Source organism: Halichoeres trimaculatus, unplaced genomic scaffold (assembly GCF_033239565.1).
Source record: "Halichoeres trimaculatus isolate MK-OKI-2021-1 unplaced genomic scaffold, fHalTri1.1 fHalTri1_scaffold_2, whole genome shotgun sequence".
Taxonomy (NCBI): Eukaryota; Metazoa; Chordata; class Actinopteri; order Labriformes; family Labridae; genus Halichoeres; species Halichoeres trimaculatus.
The window spans coordinates 29,189,558-29,207,187 of NW_027437180.1; the positions used below are offsets into that span (position 1 = coordinate 29,189,558).

The 17,630-nt window shown below is 40.4% G+C and overlaps 2 protein-coding genes across 2 annotated transcripts in view; one reads left to right on the forward strand and one right to left on the reverse strand.

Moving 5' to 3' along the window:
• Positions 1-17,630, reverse strand: part of ctnna2 (catenin (cadherin-associated protein), alpha 2) — a 335,649-nt gene that overhangs the window by 118,084 nt on the left and 199,935 nt on the right. The window lies entirely within an intron of this gene.
• On the forward strand, positions 4,032-7,474 carry lrrtm1 (leucine rich repeat transmembrane neuronal 1). Its single transcript, XM_074686601.1, has one exon. It carries the CDS (start codon positions 5,264-5,266, stop codon positions 6,839-6,841), a length of 1,578 nt encoding a protein of 525 aa, XP_074542702.1. The 5' UTR covers positions 4,032-5,263; the 3' UTR covers positions 6,842-7,474.

The window sequence follows — 17,630 nt, forward strand, 5'->3', positions numbered from 1 at the left end:
TGGTTCATGACCATCACAGGAGTCGGCATCAAACACTAAAGTCTGGCCATAGCTGTGCCTTTGACAGGCCTCCTTAGGGCTAGCCAATCAGAGGACGGGCTGCATGAAGGGAGCAGGGAGCCTTGAAGATACATCAGCTAAAATGACAGTGTGTGAGAATGAAAGGGATTTTTTGAGCTGTAAATCATGTGAAACTACCATGGGGGTACCAGAAGAACAGCTTTGAGGTTTTTCTTTTTTTTCTTTAAAAAAAATAAAAAAAAATAAAAAATAAAAAAATACCCCCTTTTTAAGCCTTCATGAGTAAGTCAGATCAGCACGCCCAAGGTTTAAAAAAATACTAATCTGTTGATGGTTACCAGCCAGAAGGGCTCATAATGATGTCGCAAGTACTGGTTATGCCATCGGGTGGGGTCTTGTTTTTTGATGGTGTGATTGTCCTAATCCACGACCCTGTTTCTGCACTCTAAAGCTCACATCTCTAATTGAGTGCTTGTTTTGATTCACTCTTATATCCATTTATAAAGACCACAGAACACATGGTTGATGGGGACATTTAAAAATAATACATATGCAAAGCCCTATCTCAGTACACTGGATCCTCTTCGGCTAATGCTGAGGCCACACTAATGGTGCCAAAAAAAATAACAACAACATTATAGTAATTGACTGTCACAGCAAAACATAAAAAGCAGAACAAACAAAGAGATAATGGTTGTCATGACTGCACCATGACAGAGATTTTTGTTTGTATTCATTCAGTCCGACAGAAATTTAATAGGTCCCCAGTTCTAACACAACAGGAATGACATATGAAAATTTTTTATCAAGCACAAAGTAATAAGAATCTTTGAACTACTAAAAAAGTACTTTGTAAAATAAAATACACCATCACTTTTGTGAGATCTAGTTGGTAGAACTAGATAGGGATCCCTAACAGCAGTAACCAAGACCAAAGCTGTGAATATGTTAACTTAGCCTTTGAAGAAGAAAAAACAACCAGCTGTAGGTCCTCTGAAAAGATTAGGCATCAGGACAGTGTCTGAAATTCCATTCCCGTTTAAATGTAATATCTTAAAGAATAAAAAAGGGGAACATGCTGATTTGGTCAGTGGTCGAGACACCTGCATGCAGAGGTTGCTGCACATCACTCCCCAGTCTCAACCAGCTCCCTGCTAACCACTGTACTGTCCTCCCAATAAAGGCATATAAACCTTTATTTTATTTATTGTTTGTTCCAAATTCCTTGTAAAATGTGGCATAAAAGGCATGTTATGGCATCTAAAAGTCGATATTCAATGAACTCCACAAGGGAAAGGTCAGATTGTAAGAGACATGGCTGATATGAAGAATGTAAGGCACTGTCACAGTTCATTGTCTTTGGAAATTAATGGGAGAATGATGACAAGGCCAAGAGTGATTCCAGCGCAGTGAAGACATAGCGAGAGGGGACCTTCACTGAGGAATATTTATGTTATAGCTTTATGCTAATATTATGTGGCAAGCAATTACATCTGTATTCAGGCTGCGGAGCCTAACCATAATTGACAATGACAAAAGAAGGCCTGGTTACAGGACAGTTTGATCAGATGGAAAATGTCATACACTTGTGTTGAATCATTAAAACTGTGACTTTTTTCATAGGTGATAATGTAGAGAGGGTTATCAGCTAAATCAGGACAGTTTAATTCATTGAACATTGCCACAAATGAATGATTACCTCTGCCAAGGAGGTTATGTTTTTGGGAGAGTTTGTCTGTCTGTCTGTTTGTCTGTGAACAACATAACTCGAAAGTAAATAACAGATCTTGATGGAATTTTCAGGAGATGTACAAAATGGGATAAGGAAGAAGTTATTCAATTCTGGAGGTGATCCGGATCACAGTCTAGATCCTAAATTCTTTGAAGGATTCTTTATCATTGTAAGATAGGGCCGTTTTCACCATATGGGCTCTAATTTTGTGGAGCAGCGCAGGGGGCGCAAGTCTGGCGCAGCCTGCGCAGTGCTAATTTCGTGCGGCGCACCGCCGTGCGCTGCCAATTTGACAATTTGGTAGACCGTCTGCGCAGAGATGGGTGTGACAGCGCGCCAGGGGGAGTTGACGGCGCACCAGGGGGAGGTGTCAGCAGATTCATGTTGGCGCAGTGACAATTTCGTGCCAAAAAAGTGTGCTGAAAGCTCGCCAGCTCCTACCTGGTCTATCCAGGCGCAAGGCGCAGCGCACCCCACGCAGCTGTAATTTGGTGACAGGCGCACATGTGCGCACATGTCATCAAAGCCTCAGAGGCAGGTTTCCAGAGTGTCAGGCACATTTTAATGCAGTAAACATTCACAACAATCACTATTTAATATAACCGTCTGAATCAGCAAATACATTTATATCTATATTAACTGTCCCATCACATCTGATGTCAGAATAAAGCCATTTGTCATAATGGAAAGTTAACCTGACGGCAGCTGGAAGTTTGATGCACATCTTACATTAAACAATAAACAGCCTTAACATCTGATACAGAGTAAATATCTGGTTCTCTCATTTAATTTAATTCAAAGAAAAGAGAGAGAGAAAAGACGAAGAAAAAAGAGACAAAATAAATGTATGTCACTCAGGATTTCCCTGTGATTTCCCAAATTTCTCTGTTTTATTTTTATTTTTAACGTGATCTAAAAAGACGGAGTACATTATTGTAAGGAGGATGAGGTGGAGACACCAGGAGAGTATACTTTATATCACCAAAGGTTCTGCTTGGCGATGACAAACCAGAAGTGCAGGTGGATCAAAAGTATTCTGAATGGATAAGCCAGCTGTGTAACTGTCTCTTCATTTTTTTACTCCTGATAAAGACAAAGGAACAGATTAAATCTGTCCCGGGAGCTGGCCCACACGGTGACGCGCGTCGTGTCCTCCGATGCGCCCCGCTGTCCATTGACCTGCTGCAGGCACAGCGACACAGCGACCGTCTCCGCTACCTCTCTCCGCGGTGCTGAAGATCAGTCAGACCAATCAGATGCTGCGCCTCAGTCGCAGGGCATTTAAAGGCGAGGAGAGGCGCTCATTTGATTGGTGAAAACAGCGCTCGGCTGTGTTAAACCCACTCACGGCTTTTCTCCTCCCTCTCTGCCATTTGCGCGGAGGGAGGCGTGGACGCGCAGCTCTGCGCCTGGACTGCGCCTGGACTGCGCATCCCTTGGCACTGCAGGAAACCTGCAAAGTGCGCCGGTCATGCCCTGTGCGCACAGCGAAGGCCGGCGCAGGGCAGGTGCGCCTGCACCTGGTCTACGAAATTAGAGCCCTATGTGTATATAACTCCAAAATAAATGGTCGGATTGCTTTGCAAAACAATACAAGACAAGGTCACAATAATTTCCGACAGATGTATAAGTACGATCCAGATCCTGGCAGTATTCTGGATACCAAGATCCAGAATTTGAAATATGTACTCGGTCATCATAATTTTCAACACTGTCAGGTAACAAATTATCGTACAAACCTGCAACTAACACCAGATTGTTAAAATAGGACTAAAGTGTTGCGTGACAATCAGGAGGTCTGCGCTATCTGAGTGCTTTTCTAGCTTAAATTGTAAAATAATTATTGCTGCATGTCATTATTGTGCAGTTTGTATATTCTATTATCTTCTAAGGGAAATATTGTACTGTTTAAAACACTGAAGCTTTACTTGTTAATATGCATAACTATGAGCTGCAGCTTTAGTGTTAAAACTAATGCAGGGCTCCCTTTTGGATGGTGTCCTGTTAGATAAATGTTATTCTGCAACACTAAAATCAGAAAACTGCTTTCTCACAGCAACGTCAAAAGAGGCAGACATTATACGGTTCAATTCATTACAGTCAGTAAAGAGGAAGAAGGGGGGGTGGTGAGAGAGGGAGAGAGAGGCAGAGAGACAGAGAGACAGAATGGGGGGGGGCTTCATTAAAGCTCCTGGTTTAAGCCCAGCCCATTCTGAATATGTAAATGTCTCAGGCAGAGAGAAAAACACAGCAAGAGAAAAGTGAGGAAGGCAGAGAGAGAGAGAGAGCGAGGAAGAGGAGGGGAGAGCGGCATGAAAAAGTGACTGAGCGATCAAGGGAAAGAGAGCAAGCGAGCGAGGGAGAGAGAGCGAGCACTCTGAATTGTGAGTGGCTTACGACACTCAGTGAACAGAAGGTGCTTCTGCATGCGCTGTCAGTGTACTGCTCTGCTGCAAGGGATTGCGCGCTCCTTTGCTTCCCACATTTACCGCCCCTGCCTGCCTGCCTGCCTACTAGCACCAGCCTTCAGCAGCCTCTTCCAGCTGGCTGAGAAAACACCCAGAGAGCACAGGAGTGAGCGAAACTGCAAGCCACGGGGGATGCGAGTGGCTTCTTAACCGAGATGAGGCACCCAGATGACGAGGTATACTGTTACACAAGAAAACAGAGAAAAGGGTTCACCTCTTTAAATCATTTTTTTTCTCCGTGCCTCCGTCACTGAAAATTGTGATTAACCGCTTGAATGGATTTAAACCCTACAAGTCAGTGATTGCTTTCAGAGATGGACGATAATATGTGTTGACAGATCTGCTGAAACTTAAGAAGGAAGGGGAGGAGAAAAGAGCAAGCCAGATATTTAAAAGATTTTGCCTTGGTCTTTTTTTTCTTTCTCTGGTTGTCTCCTCTCCCCTCTGATCATTGCAGCAGAGGACTGCGGAGGAGCAAAAGAGACAGAGCTCATGCATGCAGACAGGGGAACTTGCACTTCCTACCATCTCGCTGAAAGCTACTTGGATTCCTTCTCTTTCTGGCTCTTTCACTTGAGGAGAACTAAGACATTGTAAGCCTGCCAAGGATCTGGTGTCCACTGAAAAGGGAGAAGGGAGGGGGGGCGAATTTGTACCACAGTGGGGTCTTTTTTAGATTCGCACATAATTAGTGTTGGGGCACAAAGCGAGACGCTGAATGGAGATTGTCAGCTTTTGGATAGGGGTGAGTAAGAACCTTTTCAAATAAGATCGATCAATGAGGACACTTTTTTTTAAGCCTCTGCTCTCCACCCAGTGCTTCATATCTAACACAAGCAAAGAGACTTGCTCCTTTTCCTTTCATTTCTGACAAAGGCTTTCGTAATAAGCAAATTGTAATTACTGCCTGCAGCTACATCCAAAACGGAAAGTGTAGTGATAAATGTAATGAATATGATGTGATAAATATGGTGTGAGAGGTGAAAAAACAATATCCAGAGTGGTTCAATGGACATTTTCTCAGTGGCATCCCTGGATATTTATGCTAATGGATTTCCTTCTAATTGGACTGTACTTAAAGTGGCCACTGAAGAAGCCCCCTGGGTTGATACTCTGTTTATTGGGCATTTTTTTAAGAACAGTTCCCTTGGTGGAGGGTGTTTGTCCAAGGCTGTGCCGCTGCGACAGCAAGCTGCTGTACTGCGAGGGGCTCAACCTCACAGACATTCCCCGCAATCTGAGCAGCGCCATGGGCCTGTCCATGAGAGAGAACAACTTGACTGAGCTGCGTGAAGGCCAACTGGCCGGGCTGTCACAGCTCACCTGGCTCTACCTAGATCACAACAACATTGACATTGTAGAGGAGGGTGCATTTGACAGGCTAAGACGGGTCAAGGAGTTAGACCTCAGCAGCAACAGGATTGAGAGTCTGCCAAATGGTACCTTCAGGCCCCTCCCAAACCTGCGCATCCTGGACCTCTCATACAACAGGCTGCAGGCACTGGAACCTGACCTGTTCCACGGCCTTAGGAAGCTCACCAATTTGCATTTGCGCTACAATGCTCTCAAATTTGTGCCAGTGCGGATTTTTCAAGACTGCCGGAGCATGCAGTTTCTGGACTTGGGTTACAACCAACTGCAGAGCCTGGCAAGAAACTCCTTTGCTGGCCTCTTCAAGTTGACTGAGTTGCATCTTGAGCACAATGAGCTAGTGAAAGTCAACCTGGCCCACTTTCCTCGACTCATCTCTTTACGTACTCTATACATGCACAACAATCGAGCCAATATTGTTGTCAATACCCTGGACTGGACATGGCATTTCTTAGAGAAGATCGACCTCTCAGCCAATGAAATTGAGTACATTGAGCCACATGTTTTTGAGAGTTCACCCAACCTCAAGGTGCTGATGCTTGACTCCAATCGACTGACCTCTGTGGACCAGCGCATCCTGGATTCCTGGTCATCTCTGGACAGTATTACCCTGGCAGGGAATGACTGGGAGTGCAGTCGCAACGTGTGTGCCTTGGCCTCTTGGCTGAGTGCCTTCCGAGGCCAGCGTGACAATTCCCTGCTGTGTTCAAGCCCTGACACCGCACAGGGTGAGGATGTGTTGGATGCTGTCTATGCTTTCCAGCTATGTGAGGATCCCCCAATGGAGGCAACTACAGCAGGCCTGTATGCCTCAACAAGGGATCTGGCCCAGGGTGGATCTGTTTTCCTGGGCCCATTTACTCCAAACCCTTACGAGGGTGAGGGTAGCGAGGTGGTCACCAGTTCCTTCACCGTCACAGTGGGCCATGATGACTTGGAGAGCACCATGCAAATTCACAAAGTAGTGACTGGTACCATGGCACTCATCTTTTCCTTTCTAATCATAGTGCTCATGCTGTATGTGGCATGGAAGTGCTTTCCAGCCGGAATAAGACAACTGAGACAGTGCTTCAGCAGTCAGCGCCGCAAGCAGAAGCAAAAGCAAAGCATGCAGCAGATGGCTACAATTTCTACGCCGGAGTACTATGTTGACTATAAGCCTAACCACATTGAGGGAGCACTGGTGATCATCAATGAATATGGCTCTTGCACTTGCCAACAGCAACCTTCTCGGGAATGTGAGGTGTGATCCTGCTTAGTGAGTACATCTTTACCTGTGATTATCTGGATATACAGTAAATCCCTTTTTGGATACACTGGGGATTGGACAGACGGAATAAAGAGATCTATTGGACTCTTTCCTGACAGTGTCTCACTGTGATATGGAAGGAGTGTGCTTTATGCAGCATACTATTTTGCGGTGGATTTACTGCTATCCTTTATCTACTGCTGCTTTGAGGCCACGAGGCATCATGGGCACCTGACTCTAACCTGTTGATGTTCTACAAAAACACAGAGAGAGGAATACATTGTGGGCACTGAGGCTTTTCTCTCAAAGGTGGATATTTGAGCTTTAATGTGTCTTTCTACTTCAGGACATTTAATTATTGTTTAAAACAAACTGGGGACACACAAAAGAAGAAAAAGGAAAAAAAAAACTACAACAAAGAAACCATTTGTATTATGGTACCCACAATATTTGACAAGCATTTAAAATATAAAAAAAAATGTTTAAGTTGGATTAAAATGTAAAAATATTAGTCTGTGTAAAATATGTTCAAAGAAGAAGTGCAAGTGTGGAGAAAAAAATGATACAAGATAATCTATTTCTTTTGTAAACTACAGAAAATGTTTAAATAAATGAATTGCTATTCACAGTAAACTCATTTGTACGTGAGAAGCTGTCAGAGAGGGTGAATGATGATAGATGCAGTCTATCCATGGACTGGAGAGCCATGTCTCTGCAGTGTATCAAACCAAAAAATACAAATGAAGTACAAAAAATGAAAGGGGCAGAGGGATATCTGCATCTCATCTTTGGTGTAAAACTCATAGTCTGAATTTTAGATCTGTTCCTTGTTTTATCTTCCATATTTGTTGTTTTATCATTCACTGTGTTGGCTATTATCAGTGTAGTTTATTTATCCCCTTTTCATTGCTTATCTGAGAATAGATTCAAATACTCGATTACTTTTTTATTGGTTAGCATATTTTCATACTACTATATCAGTATTTGTGTACCATCTAAGTAAAGAAAGCAACGTGTCAAAGATCTAAAGCTATGCCTCTCATTGCCTCTCACTCTTTGGCTTTCACAAAGGAGCCAAGCCTCCTTTCACTGAACGAAGCACACTAAAGACAGACATCAGAACAATGCATACTTCAATAAAAGAAAACGTGTCAAATTGTATCCAAATCATTGGAGAAATTATCCAACAGCTTAAAGGAAAATTTGCACATATGATATCCTCCACTGTTTTCATGTGATGTAATATTGTTTGTTGAATACAAGGCCATTCTGAGTTGTGTATATATCCTTCTTCCTCTGGTGTTCATTGTGTAAATTAGTGCACTGACAGATGTTGTTTCATGGGTCTTCTGACATGAACAGTATGATGTGTGTATGTGCGTGTGTGTTGGGAGTGGCAGTGAGAGGGAGATGAAGCATCAAAACGGCTGCAGAAAGAGGTAACAGACTGCTCTCTAGTGTGCATATTCTCATACTGTGGCTGCATTTTTTTGCTATTGTGCACCGTGTCTGCAAATTTCCACAGCAGGGGAATCAGAAGTATCTGAAATTTGAATTTGCAGCAGCTTTTATGTAAAATACATCCTTTTTTGTGTTATTTTGCGTTGATTTACGATAATGTTTTCAACTTGTAAGTCAGCAGGAATAAAAATGTTTCAAGGATTCACTGACAATCATTATATAATTAGTTCCTAAAAGAGTGAAAAGTGTTTCCAGGTTACAGAGTAGCTTACCAGTGCCTCTATGTTGGGTCAATTGATGTGTTGGATTTTTTTATTTTTTATTTATTTATTTATTTATTTTTGTGAGGGGGAGTCTGAAAGTCAATTTTCATTAACGAAGGCTCATAACCAATTGTTCTAAATTAAACATGTTTTATACTGAAAGTAAAATTATATAAATTAATGTATTATTAAATACACCCAAATAAGGACAGTATTGCTTAAATGGGCATGTATGTGAATAATTTTGTGCAAATTTGGCCCTGATTGACAGAAGAATTGATTCCTATTATTTTTCTTAATCACAAGGTTACCACGATCTCAAGGGGCAGCTCTGTCAAAGTCAGTCATGGTATCTTCATATGACATGCAAATCCCTTCCCTGCCACAGCTCATAAGATTTATCTCAGTTCAATCCCATCACCTGCTAATTAGCAGTACTAATATTTCAGGTATGCTGGGTATCCAGAATGTTGCATCTGCTTTCATTAAATTATATCTCTATTCTTAGTCAAGTGTTCTATTCAAAACAATAACTCAAACACAATCCATCACAAAACTGTTATTTGAAATTTATCAGCTAGTTTTTAAAATGTGGTGTCTCTGTTTTATTTTCTATTTACAATTGTACTAAGAGAGTTTCTCTTCTATGCCAATTAACACTGAATGACAAGTTTTCATGAGAAACTGACCTGCCAGAGTTTAAAGAAGTGGCTTATGTTGACTGAAAAACATGACTGCAGTATATATAATGTATTCAAAATGTACGCTTATAGTTTATGGCAGTGACAGGTAGATCAAGTCAGGTAAACCCCAAGATAAATGGTCTCCATGTAGTGCTTAAATTGCCAAGCAGTAAACTTTGGGGTTATTTGTTACAGGGCATTTTGGGAGTGATAATGGCTTAAAGTTGCCATGTGGGATTTATGATCCATTTCTTATTTATGGTATCAAGGGCATCCTACTCTAAACCTCAACATAGCAGTTAATCATAACCTGCTGTATCATGTAAATGCAAATGAGTGAAAAATATACAGCAGGGTATCATGATGGGGACACTGATTTATTTTACTCTCATCTTCACATCCTGTCTGGAGTTTTCATTTTCCCCTTCCAGCCCTTCACAACTCCTTAAACTTGCAACTGCTGGGTAAATTTGAGGTTGTTCAGCTTCATTTGTATAAATATTGGATGATGCCTGGCATGGAGGCAAGTACTGGCACCACTATTGATTTCATTTCACTCTTTTCTTGAACAAGCAACTGGGGCAAAAGGTGATAGAGAATGGCTCTGAATATTTTAAAAGCCTCGAGTCCTAAGGGCTGACATTAAAGTACTTTAGACTTATCTCTGCTCTTCTCACCTTCACCCTTTCTCCCTTTCTGTCTGTTTGTGCCTGTGCCCATAAAACAAAGTAAATGTAGAGAAAAACATCAATTCATCTAACTGACAAAAGATCAAATCTCTGTTTGACCCGAGTCGGGGGTGATATTTCCCCGAGGGATGTTATGAGCTCTCAGACAGCATCCATTATAAACCAGCTGATTGATGATGCTCAACAGAAATCAATACAGATGAGTGGTAACCAAAATGATTGAGTGATAACAAATGTATTAATGCGTCCTTCACATTTTCGGTCTTAGCTGATGAATGGGGATAGGTTTTATTTATATGTAAATTGGGAATTGATTTAGAAAATGATTAGAGTATTGTAGAGTGATTCGGTTAGTGTCTAACACTGATCACCGAAGAGTGTTATTCTGCTTATTCTAAGAGTACATGTGCAGGGAAGCATACTATTTGTTCTGCAATTGCAGGGCTGCAGCTGTTAAGCAGCTAGGGCTTTAATGTACAATACACAGTGTTATAGCTCAGACTCTTCTGTTCGCAGCTTATGTGTTTCAAAAACTAAGCATGTGTGCACATGTAGTCACGTCAGTGCACGTGTGTGGTTATAAATAAGCACAACAGACCTGGAAATCATATAATGTCTAGAACTGCATTGTTATGAGGGCAACTCTTAAATGAGAAGTCTCAAGGGGAAGATGGTATAAAAGCAGAACCACTGACACAGAAAGTAAAAGGTCATAACAAAGAAATGAGAAAATTCAGGGAGGGATGTGGTGTCCATGAGTTGGAGCATTCTGTGCATGAGATGTCGGTCAGAGCTAAAGGTCAGAAACTAACAATAGAGGAACCCTGCAGGCTCAAAGTGTACAGGTAGCCGCTAGCTGGGATCACAATGAACACGGTATGCTTCATTTTTAATCAGCAATCACTTAAAACTAGTTTGAGGTGCCAGAGTCTCGGACCTCAAACTGGCTGAGAAAACACTTTAGCTCAGCATGGGATACAGTGTACCAACTGTGCTATAGCCAGTTTACCTGAATGTGCAATATATTTGATTGTGCATTGAATTTGTGACTCAGTGACAAAACATCAATCTGCAGAAATTTGGGAAATAGCTTGCGTCACATTCTGCAGTAATGGGAGGGGTTTCAGGGACCTTCAAGATGAAAACAAATCCTTAAAAAATAAATTAACCGTGCTTCCTTTTGAGGGGTATCGATCCAGCAGCATTCTGCCATCTCATTGGGACTAGGACTGTGCTGCATAATAAATGCTTAACACCCCCTCATAACTGGGCTGAGAGCTAAATCATGGGTGGCAGCATGCACTGCAGCAGGCTGTGAGGAGCTGGTGATGACTAATGACAATGAGTGGGAGGCTTTCCACTGCTTCTTTTATAACAGGTGGGTTTTCAGGATCAATATTATAATCACTATCATCATTATCTGTGAATTCAAAAGCTCTGACACAACATTTTCTGTCTCATTGTGAAGTCCCTTCTCTTCCTCCCTTCAAATACTGCTGCTGCTGTCGTAAATGCGATATTATTCTGCTGGCTTCAATGACAAAACTGATGGAACTACATCACCCAATTTATCCACTGAGTTACTTTAATCACAGCTGCAACAAAATAGTAAAAATAAAAATGTTACTACGTACATGCTCCTGTAAATGCATCACTGAACTAATTTCAATGACAAATCATCTAAGAACAAATACCCTCTTCGTGAATATCTCTCTTAAATGACTGCAGAGGTGTTAATACCAGAATACATGAAACAAGAGCACCTGCATGTTTCACATTAGCTGGAACCTCTTGTGTTACAACATGAATAAGCTCAAACACTGCAGTTCCTTGACTGCCCACTTAAAGATCACTGCAAAAGCCAAAGCCTATGTTAAAAACAGACACATTTACAGCCCAGTTCAGAACTGAAATTTAGAGTATCCAGCTCAGATATGTTCTCTTACACACTATTTGAGGGGTTGACATTTTGATGTATTTATCTGCCATTATAATGTCACTATAAAGGTATACATTTGCATAAGTGGAAGCACGGCTGAGCTGACACTCTTGGGTGAATTATGGCTGTCTGTCAGGAGGCTTAGCATTCACTTTAGCACCACATCTTTGCTAGCCATGGTTGGGCTTAAGAACCGCTCTCCAGAAACCAGTGGCTGATGTCAAAGCAACTCTGTGTTATCCACAATGGTTTTGTTACAAGAAACTATCAAACTTACATGGGACATGTAAAACCCAACCCAAACCAACTATGAAGCCCTGTAAAATAAAATGATGGCAACAATATGATTCAATGCTTTACACATAAAAACGTAGCTCTCAATTTAATGACAATACTGTGGAAACCGCATGTCCTGGACATTTTCATACTGTGATATCACTGCACTCAAACAAATGAAAATTAGTAAAAACCACATGATGTACAAGCTGCTATAAATGTAAAATTTTGCTGAATTGAATGTCAAACTATGAACATCCATATAACCTTAATCCAGGTAATTGCTTTAAAAAGGCAGTAAAATAATAAAAATAAAGGGTTATTATTCTGCCAGGATAATTTACTGTCAAACTCTGGCTAGCTCAGAGTTAAGTGCCAAGTAAAATATAAAAATAATAACAGGTAAAGCAGAGATAAATGCAACAGGGAATAGGGTGACGAACTTTCCAGCCCACAACGCCCAAAATAGCACTGCCTGTGACTAGTGACCCCCTGCTGTGGGAATACACCAAAAGGCCAATTCAAAAACAGAGAAAAAACTAACAAAAAGGCCTAAGATACTTAAATCAGCTGATTGGTAGAAGACGGGACTACCTATAATTACATATTTGTATGTTTGTTTGTTTTTTTCCTTTTTTTAAAAAAAAAATGAATATGCTATAAACAGATAATTACAGTGACTTATGAGTCATTGTTTTTACCTCCATATGATACTGTAGGGCAGAGGTGGCGCAGAGAATGGGGGCAAGGTGGGCAGCTGAATATTCATTATAGTAAGAACACTGTCACATGTTATCATTATTGGTATTAATATTATGGTCTTCAGAGGCTATTTTGTGGTTACCTTTTCTGCCATTGCTAGGTAGGATTAGCCTGCAATAATCTTTGTCTTCTATTTAACATAAAGCATCAGGGTCAATCGGTGAGATAATACACGACAACAGCTGGGCCTGCATCTGGGGCTCCGTGTAACGGGTAGGAGAGCAGATGTGGGTCAGTGCCTAATATTCAGAGCATTATACTAGCTGAGCTGAAAAGCTTTATCCAGGACTGCATTCTGGATTTAAAGTTCATTTATGTTATTCATACCTGTGCAGATAGACACCAGTGCAGGCCATCAAAGAAAGTAGATCCTGTGGATCATCAACATTTAGATATATTTTTCTACACCTAGATCCAATCATGATGTCATGATGTGGTGGTTCTACTATGCTTTCAGTCATGCAGCTGCAGCATTCAAATTATCAAAACGTAGTCCAGAAAACACATAACTGCAAATGTGCTACAAGTTCAATTAGGACTCCCCCATGCAACAATAAATCATCTCAGTGATGAAACTGTGTTCTTAGGGCCAATCCCAACTACCCCTTTGCTCTTGTATTACCCTTTACCCATTGGTTTTGCGGCTGCACGTGTAGAAGTGCCCCATTTCTCCATGAGATCAAGGGAAAGGGCTAAGGGAAGGGCTACACAACCCTTGAAATGAAGACTTCATGTTAATGTTGGGGAAATCCATTATCTCTCTGACAACACTATCTATTTAAGCACCATTTGAATACAATGGCCTAATAATGATAACTAATGGCTGAAATAGATAAATCACTTTCTTAAGACAAAGTAATGGGGGCAGAAAATTGTGGAGAAAGCTTCACAATGAAACTGAAAAATAAGTGGCACCAGATAGCAAAAGTCCCCATATCACCAGAAAAAATGAAAAAAAAAAAAAAAAAACTGTTTAAAATATGATAAGCTGTATTGTGACATTAACGGAAAAAAGGCTCCATTTAATTCAGCAATCAACATAAACAGTAGTTAAAGAAATAGAGAATCAAAATGTACCATTGTAAAACCCAGATGGCTGCAAAAGCTCAAGATTGTGATGTCCAAAAGTAACAAAACAGATTTGATATTTATGAATCATGTATCTTCCTTGGAACAACAGTATGACAGGCTATGTTGATTTTAAATATCAGCAAAGTTTCCATTTAAGGACACCCTGTCCTTTTCAACAGCCATAAATGAAGCTGCCCTGAGTGAATTTTAGATTCACTGTGCAAGGCGTGGGCACCGACAGCTTAACTCAAAGAAAAGAAAAAATGCATAAAAGTGCATAATGAGAACTGAATTCAAAACAATTCCCTCTTTTTTAGTTTTCTTCACTCATGACTCTGTGCTGCTCTGCCCAGCAGACAGACATCAGCCAAACTTATTCACCATTTATGCTAAATGAGTCATCAGGACAACTGCATCATGTTTCATTATTCTTAGTCAGATCACCTCAAATAAAAGACACTTCCAAACAATTCTTTGATGGAGTGTTTTAAAGCTGGGGCACGCAAGCCTGTAGGAGCTTCTTTCTGAATAAAAAGTTAACACAGGTTAAAGGAAGTAAAAATAGACAGCATTTATCATTTCCCATTTATCTGATCAGTGTCAGGATGAATAAATGCTATTCTACCCGCTCTCCTTGCCCCCTCTCTTCTTCCTATCTGTGAGGGCAGATTGGCATCTCTCCAGTAGCCAATGAAATTGGCTGCATAAATGGAATTGCCCCTTTGTCGAAGTGTCAGCTAAGCAAAAGGAATGTGTTCAATGTTTACAAAAAGCATTGTGGTAGAATGCATGCCTGGTGCAGCAATTTCGGAAAACATTCAGCTGGTGACAGTCAATGCAAAGAAGCTTATCCAGCCAAGGAGCATCAAATGAGAAACACAAGATTGACTTACCTGTCGTATTAAAGACAAGGGAGGAGTCCAGTGGATCCACAGGGTGCAAAGAGGGAGAAAGAAAAGGAAAGCCTTGTTAAAATAAATACTTTTTTTTTGACATATTCAGAACAGGTCTGAATCACAAATATGACAAATATTCACTCAAATTCAGACTTGTTTTTTTTCCACTGAGTTGAAGAGTGCAGCAGACTGCAGTGGGATTAGCTGGCCTGAAGTACAATTGTGTCTTTTTTCTATGCTTAGACCAGAGAACCTGTAGCCTGGCAGTAAAACTGCCGATGCATTGAATGTCTAACTTTGGACAGTCATTTCCATCGACTGGGGTAAAAGAAAAGGAAATGCAGGAAGACGACTCTTCAGTGGGAGACTGCTGACACAGAGCAGTGACAGAAAATGTTGCACTGGAATTCCATCCTGCCAACCATTCAGCATAACTGTACAGATCTATTAGAATTTACAGCCTTACCATGCCTCTGTGCACTCTAACAAAGTTGTACTGATGTTACTTCTTGGTCACATTACTAACAGTGGTGCTGAAGACACTGAAGAAAAAAGGAGTGCCAAGGGTTGCTTTTGCAGTGTGCCGATTCACAATTTCTACTGGACTGCAAGCAATAGAGAGCTTCTCTCAAAATTCTGAGAACATACAAACATGGGGCTCTAAAACAGCCCAAAGGTATGAATTCAAGCGCCGCTATCTGTGCAAACCATGTCGTGCATTGATAACCTCCTGGGTGGATCAATGTGTTCAGATGTAGCTGTCATCCATATTTACTGGGCAATGGGGCAGAGATACAGAGCACATTTACAAATCCTGTACTCCTCTGTTCCTGAGCTGCATCCAAAATGTTTTACAAGCATATTCCAATACAAGGTAAGAGGTTTGATTAGACTTTTTTCTACACACCATTTAGATTTTTTTTTCTTTTTAGTAAAACCACTAGCTCCCAGCTGCTTTAACTTGGGACTCCTCAAAAACATAAACTAGTGGAAAGTAGTGCATCAGTGCATCATTTTGACAAGTTTCGAATTTCAAACCTTCAATTGCTGCACAGTTTTTTTTTTCTTTTTCAATTTAAGCTTTGCTTTCTTTACTTCTTTTATGGCTCTAAGTACCTCTTCCACCACTGCAATAAGACAGTAAACCACCTGTCACTCAGAGGATCCAAATCAAATTAATAGTCGTAAGAACAAGAAACTAAAAACAGTGTTCTTTTTTCCACTGATTAACAAGCTTCACTTCCAAAGATGTATAGTGCCATCGTTCCATTTAGACATTTTTATCACAGAAACTTGAAAAAAATAAAAACATGACACAGAAAGCAGCTCCTGATTTACCAGTCATGAGATATTTCAGGAGTCTGCCCACAACATCAATCATCTGTGAATGTGTAAACTAAACTATGATATATATATCACACAGTGTGTCAGTTTGCTACATGAGATATAATCAGCACCCTGGGTGAATATTTTTAAATATTGGCATATGACAACAAACTAATCCCACCAGCTTAAGTACTGCTTAAGTACTGCTTAAAATGTGTATCACAGTACATTACTATATTTTTCAGCTTAGTTCTATTCCACACTTATACACTGTTATCCATACTCTCTGTAATCCAGCATAATTACACACATTTAAAAGGTGACTCCTATGTTTTTTACAACCTGCACCCCTCATATCTTGTATTCCCCCTACGTTTCTGGATCCATGCCTTTAAAGGTTTGAATATGGGTGTGAAATAGGTTTATGGAAACAAAAAGAGCTAATTGAGTAAACCTGTGAAAATCAGAGCTTTCTCTTCTCACTGCTAAAATGCTTAGGGAATCAAATGCTGTTAAATTCAGCATATAAATTCACATCTGTTTTGGCATTGTTGCCACCCAGTGAACAGTACTTTAATGCTGAAAGAATTGGAATAAACAGTAAATTTATGGTTCAATGTCAACATTGCAGCACAAGGCTGCTTTTCAGTCAATATGTCATTATTTTCTCTCCTGGCTGCTTTACTCAGTTCAGTTGTGGATGCAAAAAAGCAGACTCTTCAGATTGTCTGGAAATGAATCCAATAACTTTTGAAAATGATCCTAATTCCTTTTGAGCAAAATAGATTTACAATCAGATCTCTGAAGCTAATGTTTTGTGACAGCAATATTGCTTTTAGTTAATGCATTACAAAATTTCTTCGGCTCCAGTTTCTCAGCAAGTAAGAGCAAATAAGAATAGTTCACAATATGGAGGAGAATAGGTGCAATTAACAACGAAATGTGTATTATCCATTTATCCTCATTTTTCATTTACTGTGCTGACTAAAAGGTTGCCTTATAGAGCCCAAAAGACCAGCTGAACTGGAGGAGTGTGTACAGACACATACAGCATGATTACAGTATATCCAGCCTTGACACCTCTTGGGACTATGTTAGGAGTTGACATTTGAAAAGAATACAAAAGAAAAGGCGATGAGAAAAGCAAGTTTAAGGAAATGAAAATAGATAAAAATCATACAAAACCCAGCCACTGAACATTTATGTGTGTGAAAACAATAATATCAAGCAAACAGGTATGTATGTTCTACTCCTAACAGCTGCAGGACAGGTTATGAAAGCAATTTTCTGGGCAGGAAAGTGCGAGATACAGAAACAGTGTGTTGAAAGAAAGAGTAATAATTGGGATAATTTTCCTACTACAAGAGATGTGAGTTTAAAAAAAAAAAACAAAAAAAAAAACAATAAAACAATATAATCCTGG